The sequence below is a fragment of the Bombina bombina genome, chromosome 4, assembly GCF_027579735.1.
Source record: "Bombina bombina isolate aBomBom1 chromosome 4, aBomBom1.pri, whole genome shotgun sequence".
Classification (NCBI taxonomy): domain Eukaryota; kingdom Metazoa; phylum Chordata; class Amphibia; order Anura; family Bombinatoridae; genus Bombina; species Bombina bombina.
Window position 1 is genome coordinate 818,717,064 of NC_069502.1, and position 25,860 is coordinate 818,742,923.

General features: G+C 38.2%; 1 protein-coding gene across 1 annotated transcript; it reads right to left on the bottom strand.

Annotated features, from left to right (window-relative positions):
* Positions 1–1,339: 1,339 nt before the first annotated feature.
* On the bottom strand, positions 1,340–19,368 carry LOC128657905 (gastrula zinc finger protein XlCGF26.1-like). Its single transcript, XM_053712332.1, has 3 exons — positions 19,335–19,368; positions 18,880–18,934; positions 1,340–2,667 (listed from the first exon to the last, which is right to left on the bottom strand). Exons 1-3 carry the CDS (start codon positions 19,366–19,368, stop codon positions 1,494–1,496), a joined length of 1,263 nt encoding a protein of 420 aa, XP_053568307.1. The 3' UTR covers positions 1,340–1,493.
* Between the last annotated feature and the right edge of the window lie 6,492 nt (positions 19,369–25,860).

Here is a 25,860-nt window from a genome sequence, read left to right on the forward strand (position 1 = left end):
TCCTCCAATAAGCAAGCGCTATCCATGGTTCTGAACCTAAAATGGGCTGGCTGCTAAGATTTACATTCCTGCTTTTAAAATAAAGATAGCAAGAGAACTAAGACAAATTGATAATAGGAGTAAATTAGAAAGTTGCTTAAAAAGTCATGCTATATCTGAATCATGAAAGAAAAAAAAATTGTGTTCAGTGTCCCTTTAAGTGCCAACTCCAAAAGTGCATATGTGATCCCAGGGATTACTTGATCTAGGCCCATTTAGGTATATTTCATGCTACACAAATGCTACATTTGAACTCCAAGGGTCAACCTTAAATAAAACAGATCAATGCTGCCAATAGTGAAGTCCTGTGAGACTACAGAGTTAATTCACATGTAAGTTGTATACTCACATGCACATCAAGCTCTAGATAGATAAACGCAATGAAAGACTCCAACAGGAGCAGATAGAAGTGAACTCAGATGAACGTTAAAATAAATTTATTAAAACGTGTTTAAAATCACAGGGGTTTACAGAGAACAATCACAGCTAGAAAATCTGTATACTGAAAAAGCCAAGCGACAATTTGGTGAAACGATCGTCGGATTTGAGTGTGTGACATCACGTTGTGGGCAGAGTCCAACCTTCTGAACTGCAAACCGTAATCATAGACATCATTTACAATATACAATCTGTGCAATATACTGATGTTCTAGCTGTGGTTGTTCTCTTTAAACCCCTGTGATTTTAAACACATGTTTTAATAAATTGTTTTAACATTCATCTGAGTTCACTTCTATCTGCTCCTGTTGCGTTTATATCTAGAGCTTGATGTGAAGCACTGCAGCATGTGAGTATACAACTTACAAGTAAATTAACTCTGTAGTCTGACAGGACTTCACTATTGGCAGCATTGATCTGTTTTATTTGAGGTTAAATTAACCCTTGGAGTTCAACTGCAGCATTTGTTTCTACTGAGAAGTAATCCCTGGGATCCCATATGCACTTTTGGAGTTGGCACTTAATCTCCAATTGACTTTTTTGGAATATCCTTTTTGCACTAACACATTGTTTTTGTTTGATTTATTATTGTTTGTGTCTTAACGGGTATTCATTTTCTTTTAGTGTATTTATCACATTCATAACATAAAAATCCTTTCTCTCCTTTATATATTTTCTTATATTCTGCCATTGAACTTTGATCATCCATCTGCACTGATATATGACATGGCAACATGTTTATATGTTCATTTTATGAATTGTTTGTATTGTAAGTCATTCGAAGACTATGTTCTGAAATCAAAACTTCTTTCATACATATATCATCTCAATAAAAAAAATATTTATATATATAACATAAAAATGCTTTCTTTCCTGTATTGATTTTCTAATGATCAATAAGAGTTGATTTTCTGGTAAAACATTTTCCACAGCCAAAACATGAAAGTTCTTTCTCTCCTGTATGAATTTTCAGATAATCAATAAGATTTGATTTCCAAAAAAAATATTTCCCAAAGTCAGAACATGAAAATTCCTTTTTCTCCAGTGTGAATTTTGTGATGCCTATTAAGACATGATTTCTGAGTAAAACATTTCCCACAGTCAGAACATGAAAATGCCTTTTCTCCTGTGTGAATTTTGTGATGCATAATAAGATATGATTTCCGAGTAAAACGTTTCCCACAGACAGAACATGAAAATGCTTTCTCTCCTGTATGAATTTTCTGATGTTCAATAAGATTGGATTTCTGAGTAAAACATTTCCCACAGTCAGAACATGAAAATGCCTTTTCTCCTGTGTGAATTTTGTGATGCATAATAAGATATGATTTCCGAGTAAAACGTTTCCCACAGACAGAACATGAAAATGCTTTCTCTCCTGTATGAATTTTCTGATGTTCAATAAGATTGGATTTCTGAGTAAAACATTTCCCACAGTCAGAACATGAAAATTCTCTCTCTCCTGTATGAATTTTCTGATGTGTAATAAGACATGATTTTAGAGTAAAACATTTCTCACAGTCAGAACATGAAAATGCTTTCTCTCCTGTATGAATTTTCTGATGTGTAATAAGAGATGATTTCTGAGTAAAACATTTCCCACATTCAGGACATGAAAATGCTTTCTCTCCTGTATGAATTTTCTGATGTGTAATAAGAGAGGATTTCTGAGGAAAACATTTCCCACAGTCAGAACATGAAAATGCTTTTTCTCCTGTGTGAACTTTGTGATGCCTAATAAGATATGATTTCAAAGTAAAACATTTACCACATTCAGAACATGAAAATGCTTTCTTTCCTGTATGAATTTTCTGATGTGTAATAAGAGATAATTTCTGAGTAAAACATTTCCCACATTCAGAACATGAAAATGCTTTTTCTCCTGTGTGAACTTTGTGATGCCTAATAAGTAATGATTTCAAAGTAAAACATTTCCCACATTCAGAACATGAAAATGCTTTCTCTCCTGTATGAATTTTCTGATGTGTAATAAGAGATGATTTCTGAGTAAAACATTTCCCACATTCAGAACATGAAAATGATTTCTCTCCTGTATGAATTTTCTGATGTGTAATAAGAGAGGATTTCTGAGGAAAACATTTCCCACATTCAGAACATGAAAATGCTTTTTCTCCTGTGTGAACTTTGTGATGCCTAATAAGATATGATTTCCAAGTAAAACTTTTTCCACATTCAAAACATGAAAATGCTTTCTCTCCTGTATGAATTTTCTGATGATCAATAAGATCTGAATTTTGAGTAAAACATGTCCCACAGTCAGAACATGGAAATACTTTATTTCCTGCATGAGATTTCAGATGGTCAAAAAGAAATGATTTATCTGTGAAGCATTTCCCACATTCAGAACATACATTTTCTATGTGGTTTCTTTGTTTTTGAAGAAGACTGGAAGAAGCATCTGCACTCTGACCATGACAAGGATAACAGCAGTTTGTGAATTCACCTGTTAATAAGAAATATGAGAGTAATGTTATTTATTACTAGCATAATTATTTTAAAAACATTTTAACTGTTCTGAATAAGTATCTGCCACAAGGGTAAAAGACAGGTTATGACACCTAGACCATTTCCCAGCCTCCATGCTAAGGCTTAATGGGATAATAAACCCATATTTATTTTTTTATGATTCAGATAGAGCGTGCAATTTTAGGCACCTTTCTAAATTACTTCTATTATCAAATTTTCTTTGTTCTCTTGGTATCTTTATTTGAAAAGCAAGAATGCAAGCTTAGGAGCCAGCCCATTTTTGGTTCAGAACCTAGGTAGTGCTTGCTAATTGGTGGATACGTTAAACAGCTCTTTTAGCTAAAAAAAACAGTAAACCCCCCCACCCAACCAATTCCCCAAAATAAAAAAAATAAGTCTAAAAATACCTAAGCTACCCATTGCCCCTAAAGGAGCATTTGTATGGGCATTGCCTTTAAAAGGGCAATCAGCTCTTTAGTGCCAATAAAAAAATAAAAAAAGCCCTAATCTAAAAAATAAAATACACCCAAAAAAATAAAACTGAAAAAGGTACTTACAGTTCCTGAAGTCTGGAGGTGACGGTCTTCTTCCAGGTGGCTCCATCATCTTATATCTTCACCCGGAGAAAAGGCGTTGCGGATAGGTATTTCCCCAATGTGCGGATCCAGAGCAGTGGTCCTCATCCGCATGGAGGCTCTTCTTCATACGATCTCCGTTGTACACTAAAAATTGAATGGAAGGTACCGCATGCAAATTGGAGTACCATGCATTCCTATTGGCTAAAATGTTGAAATCAGCCAATAGGATTACAGCTACTGAAATCATATTGGATGTTCAAATCAGCCAATAAGATTTCAGTAGCTCTCATCCAATTGGCTGATTTCAAAATTTCAGCCAATAGGAATGCAAGGTACCCCAATATAAATGGGGTACCTTTTATTCAATCTTCAGTGTGCAGCAGACGACTGCATGAAGAGGAGCCTCCACGCCGCTGAGGACTGCCGCTCCGGATCCATGCATCGGGGAAGACCGCTCCACACCTCCGTGCCGCCTTTGCTCCAATTGAAGAAAGACGATGATGGAGCCGCCTGGAAGAAGACCTTCACAGCCGGACTTCAGGAACTGTGAGTACCTATTTTGTGGTTAGACTTAGGTTTTTTTTTTGTGTTTTTTTTTAGATTCGTTTTTTTTTTTCATTTTTAATAGGCACTAAAGAGCTGATTGCTCATACAAATGACCCTTTAGGGGCAATGGGTAGCTTAGTTTTTTTAGACTTAGTTTTTTATTTTGGGGGGGTTGGTTGGGTGGGTTTTACTGTTAGGGGGTAATTGGTACAAAGGCCATTTTAAGGGCTATTGGTAGTTTAGTGTTAGTTGGTTTTTTTAGATTAGGGATTTTTGGGCTGTAAAAGAGCTGATTGCCTTTTAAGGGTAATGCCCATACAAATGCCACTTTAGGGGCAATGGATAGCTTAGGTTTTCTTAGTGTTATGATTTTTTATTTTGGGGGGTTTGGTGGGTGGGGTTGTTTTACTTTTAGGGGGTTAGGGGGACAGTATTTTTTTCATGTAAAAGAGCTGTTTAACTTAGGGCAATGCCATACAAAAGGCCCTTTTAAGGGCTATAGGTAGTTTAGTTTAGGGGGTGTTTTTATTTTGGGGGGATTTTTATTTTCATAGGGGTATTAGATTAGATTTATTTGTTTTTATTTTTGATAATTTTGTTCATTTTTTTCTGTAATTTTAGACTTTTTTATATTTTGTAATTTTAGATAATTTTTTTGTAATTTAATCTTAGGTTTTATTTTTAAATTAATGTTAGAATTTTTTATTTTAATTGTAACAGTATTTTATGTAATTGGGATTAATTTAGGGGGTGTTAGGTTAGGGGGCTTAGTAATGAAATTAGTTATTTGCTTTGTAGGGGGTTGGCGGTATAGGAGTTAAAAGGTTAATTAGGTTTATTGCAATGTGGGGGTTTGGCGGTTTAAGGTTTATTGCGATGTGGGGGTTTGCAGTTTAGGGGTTAATTGTTTAATTATGTTATTTGCGTTGTTTAATTTACGGATTAGGTGTTAATTACTTTATTATTTTGCGATGTGGGGGTTGGCAGTTTAGGTGTTTGTTATACTTTGTGTGGTCTGTTAGGTTTTTCTGTTATTTTGTGCAGGCGGTTGCGTGTTTTTTTGTTAATATCTTGTGCGGGCGGTTACATGTTTTTTTTTTTTTCTTAATGCTTTGTTTGCCTATGCTGCATCCAGGTGGATTCCGAAAATGTTGGGGTGGTGAAAGAATCCACCTGTAAATGTATAAACAACTGTCTTTTCTGTATGGAGTACAGCAAGGCTGACATATTTTTTCAAAACAAAGATGCAACACAAAAATGCAGAGGTTAGCAAGTTCATTTAACTCCTGAAAAAAGTAGTTAAAGGAACAGTAAACACATTGAGATTTTATGTAAAACGTTTAGTAATGTGTAATGAAACAAATTTGCAATATATTGTATATTTTGCCAATTTTTAACGTAATTTACCTTTGAAAACTGTGAATTTTCTAATTCTCGAAACTTGAAATGCACCATACTAACTATTAAAGGCTAACCATGCTACAGCTTTCATAATTAGATATAACTTATTGCAGCTGCAAAACAATGTACTTTATATTAAAAGTATGATTGTGGCTAGCTTTGTTGTCTGCAGACCAAAGCCCAAGGGCCAGACTATGGCCTAGATTTAGAGTTTGGCGTTAGCCGTGAAAACCAGCGTTAGAGGCTCCTAACGCTGGTTTTAGGCTACCTCCGGTATTTGGAGTCACTCAAAAAAGGGTCTAACGCTCACTTTTCAGCCGCGACTTTTCCATACCGCAGATCCCCTTACGTAAATTGCGTATCCTATCTTTTCAATGGGATTTTTCTAACTCCGGTATTTAGAGTCGTGTCTGAAGTGAGCGTTAGAAATCTAACGACAAAACTCCAGCCGCAGGAAAAAAGTCAGTAGTTAAGAGCTTTCTGGGCTAACGCCGGTTTATAAAGCTCTTAACTACTGTACTCTAAAGTACACTAACACCCATAAACTACCTATGTACCCCTAAACCGAGGTCCCCCCACATCGCTGCAACTCGATTAAATTTTTTAACCCCTAATCTGCCGACCGCCAACTACGTTATCCTTATGTACCCCTAATCTGCTGCCCCTAACACCGCCGACCCCTATATTTATTAACCCCTAATCTGCCCCCCACAACGTCGCCGCCAGCTACCTACAATAATTAACCCCTAATCTGCCGACCGCAAAGAGCCGCCACCTACATTATAGCTATGTACCCCTAATCTGCTGCCCCTAACACCGCCGACCCCTATATTATATTTATTAACCCCTAATCTGCCCCCCTCAACGTCGCCTCCACCTGCCTACACTTATTAACCCCTAATCTGCCGAGCGGACCGCACCGCTATTATTATAAAGTTATTAACCCCTAATCCGCCTCACTAACCCTATAATAAATAGTATTAACCCCTAATCTGCCCTCCCTAACATCGCCGACACCTAACTTCAAACATTAACCCCTAATCTGCCGACTGGAGCTCACCGCTATTCTAATAAATGTATTAACCCCTAAAGCTAAGTCTAACCCTAACACTAACACCCCCTAAATTAAATATAATTTTAATCTAACAAAATTAATTAACTCTTATTAAATAAATTATTCCTATTTAAAGCTAAATACTTACCTGTAAAATAAATCCTAATATAGCTACAATATAAATTATAATTATATTATAGCTATTTTAGGATTAATATTTATTTTACAGGTAACTTTGTATTTATTTTAACCAGGTACAATAGCTATTAAATAGTTAAGAACTATTTAATAGCTAAAATAGTTAAAATAATTACAAATTTACCTGTAAAATAAATCCTAACCTAAGTTACAATTAAACCTAACACTACACTATCAATAAATTAATTAAATAAAATACCTACAATTACCTACAATTAAACCTAACACTACACTATCAATAAATAAATTAAATACAATACCTACAAATAACTACAATGAAATAAACTAACTAAAGTACAAAAAATAAAAAAGAACTAAGTTACAAAAAATAAAAAAATATTTACAAACATAAGAAAAATATTACAACAATTTTAAACTAATTACACCTACTCTAAGCCCCCTAATAAAATAACAAAGCCCCCCAAAATAAAAAAATGCCCTACCCTATTCTAAATTACTAAAGTTCAAAGCTCTTTTACCTTACCAGCCCTGAACAGGGCCCTTTGCGGGGCATGCCCCAAGAAGTTCAGCTCTTTTGCCTGTAAAAAAAAACATACAATACCCCCCCCCCCAACATTACAACCCACCACCCACATACCCCTAATCTAACCCAAACCCCCCTTAAATAAACCTAACACTAAGCCCCTGAAGATCATCCTACCTTGTCTTCACCTCACCGGGTATCACACCGATCCGTCCTGGTTCCGATATCTTCATCCAACCCAAGCGGGGGCTAGACATCCACTGAAGAAGTCCAGAAGAGGGTCCAAAGTCTTCATCCTATCCGGGAAGAAGAGTAGATCCGGACCGGCAACCATCATCTTCCAAGCGGCATCTTCTATCTTCATCCGATGAGGACCGGCTCCATCCTGAAGACCTCCACCGCGGACCCATCTTCATCCGGCGACGTCCAACTGAAGAATGACGGTTCCTTTAAGGGACGTCATCCAAGATGGCGTCCCTCGAATTCCGATTGGCTGATAGGATTCTATCAGCCAATCGGAATTAAGGTAGGAATATTCTGATTGGCTGATGGAATCAGCCAATCAGAATCAAGATCAATCCGATTGGCTGATCCAATCAGCCAATCAGATTGAGCTCGCATTCTATTGGCTGATCGGAACAGCCAATAGAATGCGAGCTCAATCTGATTGGCTGATTGGATCAGCCAATCGGATTGAACTTGATTCTGATTGGCTGATTCCATCAGCCAATCAGAATATTCCTACCTTAATTCCGATTGGCTGATAGAATCCTATCAGCCAATCGGAATTCGAGGGACGCCATCTTGGATGACGTCCCTTAAAGGAACCGTCATTCTTCAGTTGGACGTCGCCGGATGAAGATGGGTCCGCGGTGGAGGTCTTCAGGATGGAGCCGGTCCTCATCGGATGAAGATAGAAGATGCCGCTTGGAAGATGATGGTTGCCGGTCCGGATCTACTCTTCTTCCCGGATAGGATGAAGACTTTGGACCCTCTTCTGGACTTCTTCAGTGGATGTCTAGCCCCCGCTTGGGTTGGATGAAGATATCGGAGCCAGGACGGATCGGTGTGATACCCGGTGAGGTGAAGACAAGGTAGGATGATCTTCAGGGGCTTAGTGTTAGGTTTATTTAAGGGGGGTTTGGGTTAGATTAGGGGTATGTGGGTGGTGGGTTGTAATGTTGGGGGGGGGGGTATTGTATGTTTTTTTTTACAGGCAAAAGAGCTGAACTTCTTGGGGCATGCCCCGCAAAGGGCCCTGTTCAGGGCTGGTAAGGTAAAAGAGCTTTGAACTTTAGTAATTTAGAATAGGGTAGGGCATTTTTTTATTTTGGGGGGGTTTGTTATTTTATTAGGGGGCTTAGAGTAGGTGTAATTAGTTTAAAATTGTTGTAATATTTTTCTTATGTTTGTAAATATTTTTTTATTTTTTGTAACTTAGTTCTTTTTTTATTTTTTGTACTTTAGTTAGTTTATTTCATTGTAGTTATTTGTAGATATTGTATTTAATTAATGTATTGATAGTGTAGTGTTAGGTTTAATTGTAACTTAGGTTAGGATTTATTTTACAGGTAATTTTGTTATTATTTTAACTAGGTAACTATTAAATAGTTCTTAACTATTTAATAGCTATTGTACCTGGTTAAAATAATTACCTGTAAAATAAATATTAATCCTAAAATAGCTATAATATAATTATAATTTATAGTGTAGCTATATTAGGATTTATTTTACAGGTAAGTATTTAGCTTTAAATAGGAATAATTTATTTAATAAGAGATAATTAATTTCGTTAGATGTAAATTATATTTAACTTAGGGGGGTGTTAGTGTTAGGGTTAGACTTAGCTTTAGGGGTTAATACATTTATTAGAATAGCGGTGAGCTCCAGTCGGCAGATTAGGGGTTAATAATTGAAGTTAGGTGTCGGCGATGTTAGGGAGGGCAGATTAGGGGTTAATACTATTTATTATAGGGTTAGTGAGGCGGATTAGGGGTTAATAACTTTATTATAGTAGCGCTCAGGTCCGCTCGGCAGATTAGGGGTTAATAAGTGTAGGCAGGTGGAGGCGACGTTGTGGGGGGCAGATTAGGGGTTAATAAATATAATATAGGGGTCGGCGATGTTAGGGCAGCAGATTAGGGGTACATAGGGATAATGTAAGTAGCGGCGGTTTACGGAGCGGCAGATTAGGGGTTAATAATAATATGCAGGGGTCAGCGATAGCGGGGGCAGCAGATTAGGGGTTAATAAGTGTAAGGTTAGGGGTGTTTAGACTCGGGGTACATGTTAGAGTGTTAGGTGCAGACGTAGGAAGTGTTTCCGCATAGCAAACAATGGGTTTGCGTTAGGAGCTGAACACGGCTTTTTTGCAGGTGTTAGTTTTTTTTTCAGCTCAAACAGCCCCATTGTTTTCTATGGGGGAATCGTGCACGAGCACGTTTTTGAGGCTGGCCGCTTGCGTAAGCAACTCTGGTATCGAGAGTTGAAGCTGCGTTAAATATGCTCTACGCTCCTTTTTTGGAGCCTAACGCAGCCTTTATGTGGACTCTCAATACCAGAGTTATTTTTATGGTGCGGCCAGAAAAAAGCCAGCGTTAGCTTTTCGGGTCGTTACCGACAAAACTCTAAATCTAGCCGTATGTGTGTAGTGCAAACGTTTGTGTGCAAGCAATAGTTTTTTTGCGTTCGTTTCGCACAGGTTAAATTGTACTGGTATTACAAGTTGAAAGTAAAACGAGATCACAAAACAACAAAAAAGTGTCACAAAACACACCAAATATACATAACAAAGTACAGTTACACTCATAATAACACCATCTAATAAAATTATTAAAAAATGATTAAAAAATATTGCATAACAAAAGATATAAGGGCTCAAAGATATGAGATCTCAAGTTTTTTTTAAAAAAAGGAAGACAAAAAGCTTTAACATTGAGATATATACATGTCTAAAGATATATATATATATGTCTATTTATGTGTATATATGTATTTACAGATGTACAGTGGGTTTTGAAAATAATCACCCCTCTAGAAAATAATTACATTTTGTTGCTTTGCAGCCTGAAATTAAGACAGACACAGTTTTTGTTTATCCAGTTGTAATTACTCAGTGCAACTTATAACATCCAAGTGAAGCATATAACACCAACATGTCAGGCAAAAATAAAGACAATTCAAAAACAGAATTACTGAGTTGGAAAAAGGATCACCCCCTCCTAAAATTATATTTAAACTCAATCAGGTGTAGCTAATAACCTTCTCAACGGCACACACAAAGCCATTTTACCTTCAACTGTGATCAGCTGTGAGCATATTGATTAGCTCAGCATGAAAAGAGCTTTCCTGGAGCCTCTCATTCTCTGGTAGTGCAACTTAAGCAAACAATCAACTATGGGTGACAAGGCACTGTCAAGGATCTCTGGGATAATGTTGTGGATAGGCACAAGTCAGGAGATGGATACAAGAAAACATCAAAGGCTTTATCAATGCCAAGAAGCACAGTGACGTCTATTATTAAGAAGTAGAAGGTATTTGATACTAGATTTAAAAGTGTATATGTGCACTTTACAGCTAAAGGGTACGGTCTATATATATTTGTCTAATTGGCAGTGGTATATACCATAATACTTATTTAAAACCAAAAAGAAAGCAAAAATTTGGTTCTTTAAATTGCAAAAACATAGATATGAAAGTTTAATATTCACAAGAATTTTATAAATTATAAAAAATGACTGCTCATATCCTAAACATGTATACAAATCAAAGATATATCACTTGCATAAAAATCCTTAATGTAATTAAAACTTATAAAAAGGCTCACTGCATATTCTTATATCCACAGTATAAGGAAACAAGCACCTATGGTGTGAAGAACAAACAACTTTGGGAAGTCCTTAATGCTTTTTGAACTTTAGTGTTCTGTATACAATGTGTCTATTCTTTGATGATATTGTTAACACTTTTTTGTTTGGATAAACTTTGCCCAATTTATGGTATTGCTCCAGTAACGCTCAAGTGATAGATACGTTTGTTCAAAGACAACTGTGTATTAGTCCAAACTGCCAGTGGTGTTGCTAGCGTCACACATACAGGCTTATACACCCCTTTATGTGCCTACCTTATAGACTGGACCGGCTCCCTGGATCTCCGTAGTAGCTTACTATGTTAGCCGTTCAGATGAGCCTCGGCACCGGTGTCTGCAAAGCCCTGTATGGTAGCTAGCCTATTCCCCGCTTCTCCCTGAAGTTCCTTGTCTGATGTTGTTGGTGTTTCCGTATCACCTGGTTTGGGCAGCTAATCAATGAAGGATAGACGTAGTTTCTGTTGAATCCCTACTCTGTGCAGAGTTTTTAAAAATAGTTATATTTAATCTTGTGCAATCTTCCATTTATAAATGAGATCCTTTCTTAAAATATGCCAGCAACGCATTTCACCGTTACCACAGCTTTATCAAGATGGTTATTGGATATAATAAACATCTTTTTATACACACATCTTAATAGGTGATTGGATGGATTTTTTTTCTATTCAATATAATCTGTAAAGGTGGTATTATTTAAGGTGGTATCCATTTTTACTGTGGACATATACCATTATAAAACTTACTATGAACAAATACATGTGAAATCAAATGTATGGAATCTATATTCTAATAACATGTTAGGCTAAAATTAATTGCAGTAATCTTAACTAAGTCACACCAAGTATATTGTTAAGTTTGATAGAAGCATATTAAAATTATTTGCATGTATTAAGGCATATTCAGGATAACCATTGTTTAAATAGTGTTGAACAAATACAGCTAAATCAAGTGCCATATTCTGTATCAAATACTTGAATTATCATATTCTATATACAGGTAGCCCTCAGTTTACGCCGGGGGTTAGGTTCCAGGATGAATGGTTGTAAATTGAAACCGTTGTAAATTGAAACCCAGTTTATATGTATGTCAATGGGAAGTGAGGGAGTTAGGTTCCAGGCCCCTCCCAAAATTGTCATAAGTAACACCTAATACATTATTTTTAAAGCTTTGAAATTAAGACTTTAAATGCTAAACAGCATTATAAACCTAATAATATAGATTGTATCATCATCAAACTAAGTTTAATGAACAAAACGTTTTTTTACTTGCATTTATCTGCAAGCAGTTCTCTGAATTGTTAGCATGTTAGATAATATTGGGTCTGCACCTATTCTATGCATTTCAATCTGCAGTGATTAATAAGCAGTTAGGCACACTCACCTGAAGCTGCTGGACAGGAAGATAATAGGGAAGTGCCTGCTAAATTTTGCTCGATAGATCTGGTCTGATCTGTGTACACAGATCAATTTAAGGCTGTTAAGTTGCATAACTTTGCTGCAAAACAAGCAGACAGCTCCACCTACTGGCTATTTTAATTAGTGCATTGCTTTCCAAAAGCTTTTCAATAGCAGTCACATGACTGAAAAAAAAGGTTGTTATTCTGAAATGGCGCAAATTGAACCGGCGTAAACCGAGGGCCACCTGTATATATATTTCTGCCAACAGTGCAATAAAGTTTACTAATCATACATTCAAGGAGCCTTCTTTAGATTACATAGTATTATCCATGACGGGTCCCTGTACATAACTATACTGTCATACATAGTAGACAGTTCATAAATTAGCCACTAAAATAGTGTAAATCGATAATGTTACTGTGTACCATGAATTTAGACTAGACTAATTTTAAGGCCAAGTGGAAATAGGGTGCCCATATCATAAATCATTTGTGCTTCTTTTAATAATAAGACTTTGTCAAAATCGCCTCCCCACCATGTTTTTTTTAACCTTACATATGCCCCAATAACTGAGATCCTTAATGTTATTATTATGTACACTCCTAAAGTCTTCGTACAATCTTGTTTCTTGATCTCCTTTTTCAATTAAGTTTAGATGTTCTCAAATTCTTGTACGTAGGTACGTGACGTTTCACCTAAATACTGCTTTTGGCATGTACACTGGATAAGATAGATCACCCCTTTATTGCTACATTGGATTGTCATCTATTTGACATCTACCAAGAAATAAGAACAGATGCTCTTTATGAATTATCTCTTGCTTAGATTCCATACAGATGTGCTTCATGATATATATATATATTTATTGTCAATAGTACTACATTGTGCCATTAGTTATGTATGTTGTGTTGCATTTTATTCTTATTATTTTTACTCATTATTTTTTTATTTCCACTATTTTATTTTATGTTTCCATTTTTATTTTCATTTCTATTTGCATCCTCATTCTTACTTCTATTATTATGTTTGTTTCTTGCGCAGCTTGAGTACCGCAGTGTGCACCCACTGAATATTAAATTTTTTCTATTGAGCAATGATTGTTGCAATAAACATCAGACTTCTTATTTTATTTGCTTGTTCAATGGAGACACACTGATTGGTTTTAACTCAAGCTGTCCTTGGATTGGTGCGCCAAATGTTTAAAAAGCTGTCACTATGAGATTCTAACTAGCCTCCGAAGAAGCGCATCTACGCATGCGCGAAACGCGTCAGGGGTCCCTGACTGTGACCTACTTTGTATGTACTAACCCATGGACTTCCTAATAAATTTTTCCAGCATTTGACTCTTTTGATTCAGCTCATCCTCTTGCTTCTCAAACTTAATATACCCCCGGTCTTAACAAATTTTAGGGAGAAACTTAAGAGCTGGCAAAATCTACCGCTCTCTATTTCTGGACGAATTGCACTATTAAAGATGGTTCTTTTCTTTTCTATACTACCCTGATTGCTTTACCTCTTTAGAGCCCTACCCATACGCATTATATACCCAGATATCGATAAAATCCAATCCGAAATATTAGCTTTCATACGGGGTAAGAAAATAGCCAGAATAGCGGGGAAAATTATGACTCAGCATAAGACCCTGGGAGGGTTGGGAATTCCTAATCTAATCGATTACTACAAAGCGGCTAGACTGGCACAGGACACGTTAATACTCAGAAACAAAGAGGAAGCTCTTTGGATACAATTAGAGTCAGATATGGGAAGATGGGACAAAACAGATGCCATTCTATGGGAACATAAGACTATCACATGAGAGGCGAGGCAACTTCACCCTATAACAAGCGAGACAACACGATATATTTGGGCAGAATTAGCACACAAAAAAGGGATGTGCCCTATGGGATCACTACTGCAATTAGATACCTACTACACGGGGATCCACAGAAAGAAATCAATAAATGGGAAAACAAAGGACTATACCGAGTGGCAGACCTACTAATACAGAACAAAATAATGACCTACACCCAAATAAGAGACAAAGTGTCCCCAATTGCGGTACACTGGTTTTTATACCTTCAGATATCTTCATCCATACAAGCATTTCTCCAGACAACACCAACTAGAGGTAGATCTATCTTGGGGGATATATGCGGCTCCCCAACGAGACCAAAACACTCCATTTCCAGAATATATCTAGACATTCAAACACCTACGACCAAAACTAAAACCACACTCATGCTTAGGTGGGAAACTGACTTAGACATGACCTTAGAACCTGACGAATGGAACAAGACTTTTGGAGCAGCTACTAGAGGGTTGTTGAGTGCAGACCTTAGAGAGAATACACTGAAAACAATATTCAGATGGTACCTGACACCACTTAGAACCTCACACGTCAAAAGCTAATTCGGGATTATGCTATAGAGGATGCGGAGAATTAGGTACATACCGCCATATGATATGGGAGTGTATAGGAGTTCAAGTTATATGGAAATCCCTTTTTAATCTGATTAGCTATCTATTAGATGAACAGGTGCAACTCAGCATGGCACAAGCACTACTCCACAAACGAATCCAAAAGTACAACAGACCAATAAACACATTTATCAGGATACTGTGCACAGTGGTGAGGACATGCATAGCGAAACATTGGAAGGTAGGCACACCGACATGGCAGGAAATTAAATGCAAGATCCAACACACATACAATATGTATGATCACGCTTCATGGTCACTAGGTACTAAAATCAAGAATGACGAAATTTGGTTCTATTGGAACTATAGGGGTGGTTTTGATTACCCCAGTTAGGTTTGTAAGACAGTGACAAGAGGTGAAGGGGAAAGTGAGATGAAGAGTAGGCAGATATAGGGAAACCTGGACTTCTTTGGGCATCATGAAAATGCACAGTTGACAGACCACTCTCTGGCATCCATTCAATGAATATTCTAATTTAAATTTATTATTGTCTTTTTTCCTTATTTATTTTCTTCTTATTTTGTATACTGATTTATATATAAGTTTTTTGCTCAGATTACTATGACGATTACTATGACTTTTTAAAATTGGAGATACAGTAACAAGAGACTTCTCACAGCTTCTGGATAGATATGTTGCTGTATACTTCAACTCATAATGGACAAGCTAAGCCATAGTGGATTTGATCTATTTGAATAAGTTTTTTGTTATGTGTAATGTTTTTCTTATCAATAAAAAAAGATTTAAACATAAAGATGGTTCTTTTCCCTAAACTGCTCTATATTTTACAGAACACTATTAATAATACTATTAGAGAGGAACATCTGTCTACTTCATAGCACGCTTAGAAGATTTATCTGGCAGGATAAAAGACCTAGGATATCACTGATCAAACTATCCCTTGCAAAGGATTATGGAGGTCTCGCACTTCCAGATATACGCTTGTACAATCTTCCTTTTCTGGCACGCATTGTGGCAGATTGGATCTTTTCTAATGATTATGTTCTAAACAATGCACTCGAGGGAAGCATATGTGATCCATTTCTTCCATGAGCACTAATTCATTGTGAGCCAAAAGAAATCCCAGTTAACATCAAGAAACTTAAAACCTTCTTTAACCCATTAAAGGCTTGGTGTAAGATAGGAAATCTCCTATCTATAAATTGTAGGGTCTCCCAATACTTACCTCTTACTGGAAAACCAAAATTTCAAGCTGGCATAAATTTGACTGTCTTCAAAAGGTGGCACTCACTAGGACTGGATAGGATTGTGCATTTAATCGACCAAGAGAAAAAATGTGTCAAAACATTCGAGGAGCTTAAAAATGAGTTCAATCTCACCAATAAAGAGTTCTTTGCATACCTACAGGCAAGACATTTCGCCTTAGAATTAACGAAGGAGGTAAACTGGCGCTGGGCCTTGGGTAATTTGGAAAGCTGGTTTTTATTGGTCGAGAAAGGGTTTATGTCTATTACTCCTTGTTTTCATATTCTGGGAGTTAGCAAGGGAACTCCTATCCTTGAAAAACCGCTCAAGAATGGAATCTGATGCTACCACAGAATAATATAGATTCTAAATTTATACAAGCATCCATTCATAAAGTGTCACAGACCACGCTTTCAGCTACCTGGAGAGAAGCACATCTCAAACTCTTGCATAAATTTTATTTTACCCCTGAAAAAGGCTTTAAGTTTCGAAACCCAAATTTCAATAAATGTCCTAAATGCTCTTTCATAGCCGCAGATCTTTTACATATGATATGGAATTGTCCAAGGATCAGACAATTCTGGTATAAACTAGAATTCTGGCTGAATTAATCACTTAAGATCTCTCCTCTGGCACTATCATTAACCCAAGTCCTTTTCTGCCTAAAAAAACACGAGGTACAGCATATTAGTGGAAAACTGATAATTTTATCTATTCGGGCAGCCAGGCATTTAATTTTCAAAAAATGGAAAACAAGAGAGACCCCAAGTATCTCAGAGATTAAAAATTATCTTACGAAACAATGCAAATTAGAACAACAAGACACCGATATAGCTAATGAACTGGATATTAGAAAAATTTTCAACAAGTGGGCAGTATTTATAAAGTCACTCCCGACCACGGAGATTGATTATATAATATTCCCTTTCCAGAATTCAGAGCTGGTACTACTGGGTATTTGGTAGCTAAGGACTTCATCCCTCCATTTCCCCTCCCCCCCCCTTTTTTTGTTTTTTTGTTTCGTTGTTGTGTTTTGTCCCCTTGTCCTTGTATATAGGTAGGAAATATAATAGGTATAAAATAGTTCAGCAGTATAAAATAGAAATCCTAGGCCATTTTGGATAATTTTTCATTTAGTCAAGCTGTGATTTAAATCATGCTAATATTATATTTTTGCTTTGTTTTTTTTATCATTGGCCTTGTATGGCGTAAACTAAATGTATAAACTTTATTTTGCTGAATAAAAAAATAAATAAAAAAATTGTATTCTCTCTGAATCAATCTGAAGCTTCATGTCTCTGATGATGATTGTGCACAAGGTCACACTAAGGGTAACGTTAACGGTTCTGCTCCTCATTCTATCTCTGAATCATGAAAGAAAAATTAAGGGTTTCATGTCCCTTTAACGAGGCTGACATTTATTTAGCGCACCCTATACTTTGAATGAAGAGCGCAGAATTTGCTACTAACGCTCATATTACATTGGCGACATAAGTGTTACACTCGAGCACATTACAAAATAGCACTGGAAACTTAGTGCTTTTAGAGACCTGAAGTAAAATGTAAAAAACAAACAAAAAAAATTATTTCATGATTCAGAGAGAGAGTCATTTTATACAACTTTACAATGTACTTCTGTTACCAAGAGAATGAAGCAAATGTTATCTTTTGTTGAAGGAGAAGCAAAACACTACTGGGAGCTAGCTGTACACATCTGCTGAGCCAATGACAAGAAGCATTTATGTGCAGACACCAAACATCAGCTAGGTATGCTATTCAACTAAGGATACCAAGAAAACACAGAAAATTAAATAGAAATAAATTGGAAAGTTGTTTAAAACTGTATCCTCTATCTGAAGCACAAAAGTTTAATTTTGACTTTACTGTCCTTTTAATGCCTGAATATATGCGCAATAAAACACATATATAATATATTAAAATAAAGTATTTCACTCATAATTATACATATTTAATACAAAAACAAGGTTTATTATTAAAATAAATGTTCTAATAGTGATTTAAAGGGATATGGTCTATGATCTGGTGCACAAAGGTGAATATGTATGTGATTTATTTATATGTGTATAAATATACAGAAGTCTATGCAGAAAGGGACTCAGCGAGGTCACAATAAACGACCTCCAGATGTTACTGCACCTAAGTCTTTGACTCTTCTGATAACATTTTACTTTTAACTTGTAATACGAGTACAAGAATAGAAGCACTATAGATATAACTGGAGTGGCTTTAGCACTCAGTAGTGATTATATGTTTGTGTTTCATTTGTAATCTAGCCCTTAGTTATTCATACATGAGCTGCTCACTGACTTGTGTCTGCTGTGTAACCATCTGATAAATATAACTTATTTACATGACACAAAATTATATAAACCTGAGCTACTCACTGACCTGTGTCTGCTGTGTAACCATCTGAGAAAATATAACTGTTATTTACATGAGACAAAATGACAGCATCACAGAATATTCCTTTTACTTAACCCCTTTATGACAGACGTACCCTGTACATCTGTGGTCGTTTTGGGTTTAACTGGCGCAACTTCGCTGGCGAAGCTGTGCTAGGACTGCAGGCCAGTGGCAAGATCCGGCGGATATTTGAGGGTAATGTGTTAATTAGTACAAATCACCTGTAGCCATATTTATAGGAACTTCATCCTCCTCAGTCTTCACGTGATCACACACATACGGTTCTCCTGTGTACTCAACTGCTGAGCCATCTGAAGGCATCACATCCATACGACCTGTACAATAAGAATATACATGCATATGTGTAAGTTATTTGTAGTGCTCATGGGATGTATCAATTTCTCTCTTATTATATATAACAAAAAATCATGAGATGACCCAAAAATTACTATGTGCACAGAAGAGAATTATTTAGTAGATTATCACACTTACTATGCAACTCACACACAATATATGTGCACAGTCACCTGTAACCCACAACATACATGTACAACCACCTTGTGTACAATCACAACACCCATGCTACCTTCATCCCTCAGACACATGCACACTTACCTGTAACACACACACACAACACCCATGCTACCTTCATCCCTCAGACACATGCACACTTACCTGTAACACACACGCACAACACCCATGCTACCTTTATCCATCAGACACATGCACACTCACCTGTAAAGCTGTGTCCCAGAGACACAAAACACATCTCAGTGAGACTTCTAAAGGTAATAATGAACAATCACTCACATGCAGAAAGGCAGCTGGTGTTCCCTCAGCTGCAGGCATATGCCAAATGCTCACAACAGAGCTAAGTGGTGAAACAATAATAATAGAAAAAGAGTTCCAAAGTGAGTGAGCAAGAAAATGGCAACAATTTAAAGACCGCACTAGTTAACAAGTAAACACTTCAAAAATGTATTAGTAAAGCGTAAAAAACTTACAAATTTATGGACATACACAGAGGAGTGTGGGATAGTAGAACTCGATCTACGGCATCTGACGCGTTTCCGCTTTCCTGGAGACACAATACACATGCACACTGACCTGTAACCTGTATCCCTAAGACACAACATATGTGCACATTCACCTGTAGCCTGTGTCTTTGAGACACAACACACATGCACACTCATCTGTAACCCATATCCCTCAGACACAACACACGTGCACACTCACCGGTATCCTGTGTCCCTCAGACATACCACAAAAGCACACTTACCTGTAACCTGTGTCCATCAGATACAACACAGGTGCACACTCCCTTGTGTCCATCAGACACACCACAAGTGCACACTCACCTGTAACCTATATCCCTCAGACACAACACATGTGCACACTCGCCTGTATCCTGTGTCCCTCAGACACACCACAAAAGCACACTTACCTGTAACCTGTGTCCATCAGATACAACACACGTGCACACTCCCTTGTGTCCCTCAGACACACCACAAGTGCACACTCACCTGGGCTAAAGCTGTCACTGGTTTCCTCATCTGGTGCTTCCAGCTGATGCCTCACACACAGATCTTCTGTTATCTCAACTTTCACTATATCAGCGTTATCTTCTTCTGTACAAATAAAGCAGATTCAGTTTTTATATCACATGATCTAGTTTTTTTTAACTTTACTATAAAATAGTTTATTTCCCACACAGACAATAGCACCAAATTCAAACATTCTCCTTTTCCCTCTCATCCTTTTTTTTACCGTGAGCCTCTATATTCCAGTATAAAACTACAACATGAACTAAACAAGGGTTAAACTCATTGTGTTATCTGCGCTTATAAACCAGACAGTAAACTACAAGGGAGAGCAGTAAGTAACTGTGTGCACAGCCCCGGCAGACTCTCACGTATTACTACTCACCGGCAGGGAGGGAGAGCAGTAAGTAACTGTGTGCACAGCCCCGGCAGACTCTCACGTATTACTACTCACCGGCAGGGAGGGAGAGCAGTAAGTAACTGTGTGCACAGCCCCGGCAGACTCTCACGTATTACTACTCACTGGCAGGGAGGGAGAGCAGTAAGTAACTATGTGCACAGCCCCGGCAGACTCTCACGTATTACTACTCACCGGCAGGGAGGGAGAGCAATAAGTAACTGTGTGCACAGCCCCGGCAGACTCTCACGTATTACTACTCACCGGCAGGGAGGGAGAGCAGTAAGTAACTGTGTGCATAGCCCCGGCAGACTCTCACGTATTACTACTCACCGGCAGGGAGGGAGAGCAGTAAGTAACTGTGTGCACAGCCCCGGCAGACTCTCACGTCTTACTACTCACCGGCAGGGAGGGAGAGCAGTAAGTAACTGTGTGCACAGATCTTCTGTTATCTCAACTTTCACTATATCAGCGTTATCTTCTTCTGTACAAATAAAGCAGATTCAGTTTTTATATCACATGATCTAGTTTTTTTTAACTTTACTATAAAATAGTTTATTTCCCACACAGACAATAGCACCAAATTCAAACATTCTCCTTTTCCCTCTCATCCTTTTTTTTACCGTGAGCCTCTATATTCCAGTATAAAACTACAACATGAACTAAACAAGGGTTAAACTCATTGTGTTATCTGCGCTTATAAACCAGACAGTAAACTACAAGGGAGAGCAGTAAGTAACTGTGTGCACAGCCCCGGCAGACTCTCACGTATTACTACTCACCGGCAGGGAGGGAGAGCAGTAAGTAACTGTGTGCACAGCCCCGGCAGACTCTCACGTATTACTACTCACCGGCAGGGAGGGAGAGCAGTAAGTAACTGTGTGCACAGCCCCGGCAGACTCTCACGTATTACTACTCACTGGCAGGGAGGGAGAGCAGTAAGTAACTATGTGCACAGCCCCGGCAGACTCTCACGTATTACTACTCACCGGCAGGGAGGGAGAGCAATAAGTAACTGTGTGCACAGCCCCGGCAGACTCTCACGTATTACTACTCACCGGCAGGGAGGGAGAGCAGTAAGTAACTGTGTGCATAGCCCCGGCAGACTCTCACGTATTACTACTCACCGGCAGGGAGGGAGAGCAGTAAGTAACTGTGTGCACAGCCCCGGCAGACTCTCACGTCTTACTACTCACCGGCAGGGAGGGAGAGCAGTAAGTAACTGTGTGCACAGATCTTCTGTTATCTCAACTTTCACTATATCAGCGTTATCTTCTTCTGTACAAATAAAGCAGATTCAGTTTTTATATCACATGATCTAGTTTTTTTTAACTTTACTATAAAATAGTTTATTTCCCACACAGACAATAGCACCAAATTCAAACATTCTCCTTTTCCCTCTCATCCTTTTTTTTACCGTGAGCCTCTATATTCCAGTATAAAACTACAACATGAACTAAACAAGGGTTAAACTCATTGTGTTATCTGCGCTTATAAACCAGACAGTAAACTACAAGGGAGAGCAGTAAGTAACTGTGTGCACAGCCCCGGCAGACTCTCACGTATTACTACTCACCGGCAGGGAGGGAGAGCAATAAGTAACTGTGTGCACAGCCCCGGCAGACTCTCACGTATTACTACTCACCGGCAGGGAGGGAGAGCAGTAAGTAACTGTGTGCATAGCCCCGGCAGACTCTCACGTATTACTACTCACCGGCAGGGAGAGAGAGCAGTAAGTAACTGTGTGCACAGCCCCGGCAGACTCTCACGTATTACTACTCACCGGCAGGGAGGGAGAGCAGTAAGTAACTGTGTGCACAGCCCCGGCAGACTCTCACGTATTACTACTCACCGGCAGGGAGGGAGAGCAGTAAGTAACTGTGTGCATAGCCCCGGCAGACTCTCACGTATTACTACTCACCGGCAGGGAGAGAGAGCAGTAAGTAACTGTGTGCACAGCCCCGGCAGACTCTCACGTATTACTACTCACCGGCAGGGAGGGAGAGCAGTAAGTAACTGTGTGCACAGCCCCGGCAGACTCTCACGTATTACTACTCACCGGCAGGGAGGGAGCAATGTATTTCAGTCTGATGACTATTCATGTCACCTGTCTCATCCTCTTCCTTCACATTTAATAGCCCAGTGCCCGGGTTTTCCTCTAGACGCCCTGTAATTACAGCAGGAAGTTACCTGATAGAGCACAGTACAGGGTGTAACATAAACTTATATAACAGCAGTTTGTACTTTATGATTTAGTTTATTACACAAGTAGTGAAAAACATAATTTATGTAAGAACTTACCTGATAAATTCATTTCTTTCATATTAGCAAGAGTCCATGAGCTAGTGACGTATGGGATATACATTCCTACCAGGAGGGGCAAAGTTTCCCAAACCTTAAAATGCCTATAAATACACCCCTCACCACACCCACAATTCAGTTTAACGAATAGCCAAGAAGTGGGGTGATAAGAAAAAAGTGCGAAAGCATATAAAATAAGGAATTGGAATAATTGTGCTTTATACAAAAAAATCATAACCACCACAAAAAAGGGCGGGCCTCATGGACTCTTGCTAATATGAAAGAAATGAATTTATCAGGTAAGTTCTTACATAAATTATGTTTTCTTTCATGTAATTAGCAAGAGTCCATGAGCTAGTGACGTATGGGATAATGACTACCCAAGATGTGGATCTTTCCACACAAGAGTCACTAGAGAGGGAGGGATAAAATAAAGACAGCCAATTCCTGCTGAAAATAATCCACACCCAAAATAAAGTTTAATGAAAAACATAAGCAGAAGATTCAAACTGAAACCACTGCCAGAAGTACTTTTCTACCAAAAACTGCTTCAGAAGAAGAAAACACATCAAAATGGTAGAATTTAGAAAAAGTATGCAAAGAGGACCAAGTTGCTGCTTTGCAAATCTGATCAAACGAAGCTTCATTCCTAAACGCCCAGGAAGTAGAAACTGAACTAGTAGAATGAACTGTAATCCTTAGAGGCGGAGTTTTACCCGACTCGACATAAGCATGATGAAATAAAGATCTCAACCAAGATGCCAAAGAAATGGCAGAAGCTTTCTGGCCTTTTCTAGAACCGGAAAAGATGACAAATAATACAAAACTCTAACAGCATCCAAAGAATGCAATGATTTCTCCTAGAATTCATAGGATTAGGACATAATGAAGGAACCACAATTTCTCTACTTAGGTTGTTAGAATTCACAACCTTAGGTAAAAAATTCAAAAGAAGTTTGCAGCACCGCCTCATCCTGATGAAAAATCAGAAAAGGAGACTCACAAGAAAGAGCAGATAATTCAGAGACTCTTCTGGCAGAAGAGATGGCCAAAAGAAACAAAACTTTCCAAGAAAGTAATATAACGACCAAAGAATGCATGGGTTCAAAAGGAGGAGCTTGAAAAGCCCCCAGAACCAAATTCAAACTCCAAAGAGGAGAAATTGACTTAATGACAGGTTTTATACGAACCAAAGCTTGTACAAAACAATGAAATATCAGGAAGATTAGCAATCCTTCTGTGAAAAAAGAACAGAAAGAGCAGAGATTTGTCCTTTCAAGGAACTTGCGGACAAACCTTTATCTAAACCATCCTGAAGAAACTGAAAAATTCTCGGTATTCAAAAAGAATGCCAAGAAAAGATGATGAGAAAGACACTAAAAAATATAAGTCTTCCAGACTCTATAATATATCTCACTAGATACAGATTTACGAGCCTGACACATAGTATTAAACACAGAGTCAGAGAAACCTTCTTTGACCAAGAATCAAGCGTTCAAACTCTATACCTTAAAATTTAAGGATTTGAGATCCTGATGGAAAAAAAGGACCTTGCGACAGAAAGTCTGGTCTTAACGGAAGAGTCCACAGCTGGCAAGAGGCCATCCGGACAAGATCCGCATACCAAAACCTGTGAGGCCATGCTGGAGCTACCAGCAGGACAAACGAGCATTCCTTAGAATCTTGGAGAATACTCTTGGAAGAAGAACTAGAGGCGGAAAGATATAGGCAGGATGATACTTCCAAGGAAGTGATAATGCATCCACTGCCCCCGCCCGAGGATCCCAGGATCTGGACAGATACCAGGGAAGTTTCTTGTTTAGATGAGAAGCCATCAGATCTATTTCTGGGAGTTCCCACATTTGAACAATCTGAAGAAATACCTCTGGGTGAAGAGACCATTCGCCCGGATGCAACGTTTGGCGACTGAGATAATCCGCTTCCCAATTGTCTATACCTGGGATATGAACCGCAGAGATTAGACAGGAGCTGGATTCCGCCCAAACCAAAATTTGAGATACTTCTTTCATAGCCAGAGGACTGTGAGTCCCTCCTTGATGATTGATGTATGCCACAGCTGTGACATTGTCTATCTGAAAACAAATGAACAACTCTCTCTTCAGAAGAGGCCAAGACTGAAGAGCTCTGAAAATTGCACGGAGTTCCAAAATATTGATCGGTAATCTCACCTCCTGAGATTCCCAAACCCCTTGTGCCGTCAGAGACCCCCACACAGCTCCCCAACCTGTAAGACTTGCATCTGTTGAGATTATAGTCCAGGTCGGAAGAACAAAGAAGCCCCCTGAACTAAACGATGGTGAACTGTCCACCATGTCAGAGAGTGTCGTATAATCGGTTTAAAGATATTAATTGAGATATCTTTGTGTAATCCCTGCACCACTGGTTCAGCATACAGAGCTGAAGAGGTCGCATGTGAAAATGAGCAAAGGAGATCGCATCCGATGCGGCAGTCCTAAGACCTAAAATTTCCCATGCATAAGGCTACCAAAGGGAATGATTGTGACTGAAGGTTTTGACAAGCTGATATCAATGTTAAACTTCTCTTATCTGACAAGGACAGAGTCATAGACACTGAATCTATCTGGAAACCTAAAAAGGTTACCCTTGTCTGAGGAAACAATGAACTGATTGGTAAATTGATCCTCCAACCATGATCTTGAAGAAACAACACAAGTCGATTCGTATGAGATTCTGCGAAAAATGTGAAGACTGAGCAAGTACCAAGATTTCGTCCAAAAAAAGGAAATACCAAAACCCTGTTCTCTGATTACAGACAGAAGGGCACCGAGAACCTTTGAAAAAAATTCTTGGAGCTGACGCTAGGCCAAACGGTAGAACCACAAAACTGGTAATGCTTGTCTAAAAAGAGAATCTCAGAAACTAAAAGTGAACTGGATGAATCGGAATATGCAGATATGCATCCTGTAAATCTATTGTAGACATATAATGCCCTTGCTAAACAAAAGGCAGGATAGTCCTACAGTTACCATCTTGAATGTTG

What these genes read in the sequence shown, in the direction of transcription:
- LOC128657905 (XM_053712332.1), bottom strand. Translation starts at nt 19,368, where the DNA reads ATGTGTTTTGTGTCTCTGGGACACAGCTTTACAG. An exon ending in TCTGGGACACAGCTTTACAG is followed by an intron (nt 18,935 to 19,334) that starts GTGAGTGTGCAT and finishes CTTATTGTACAG; the next exon opens with GTCGTATGGATGTGATGCCT. An exon ending in GTTGAGTACACAGGAGAACC is followed by an intron (nt 2,668 to 18,879) that starts GTATGTGTGTGA and finishes ATGTTTTGAATG; the next exon opens with TGGAAAAAGTTTTACTTGGA.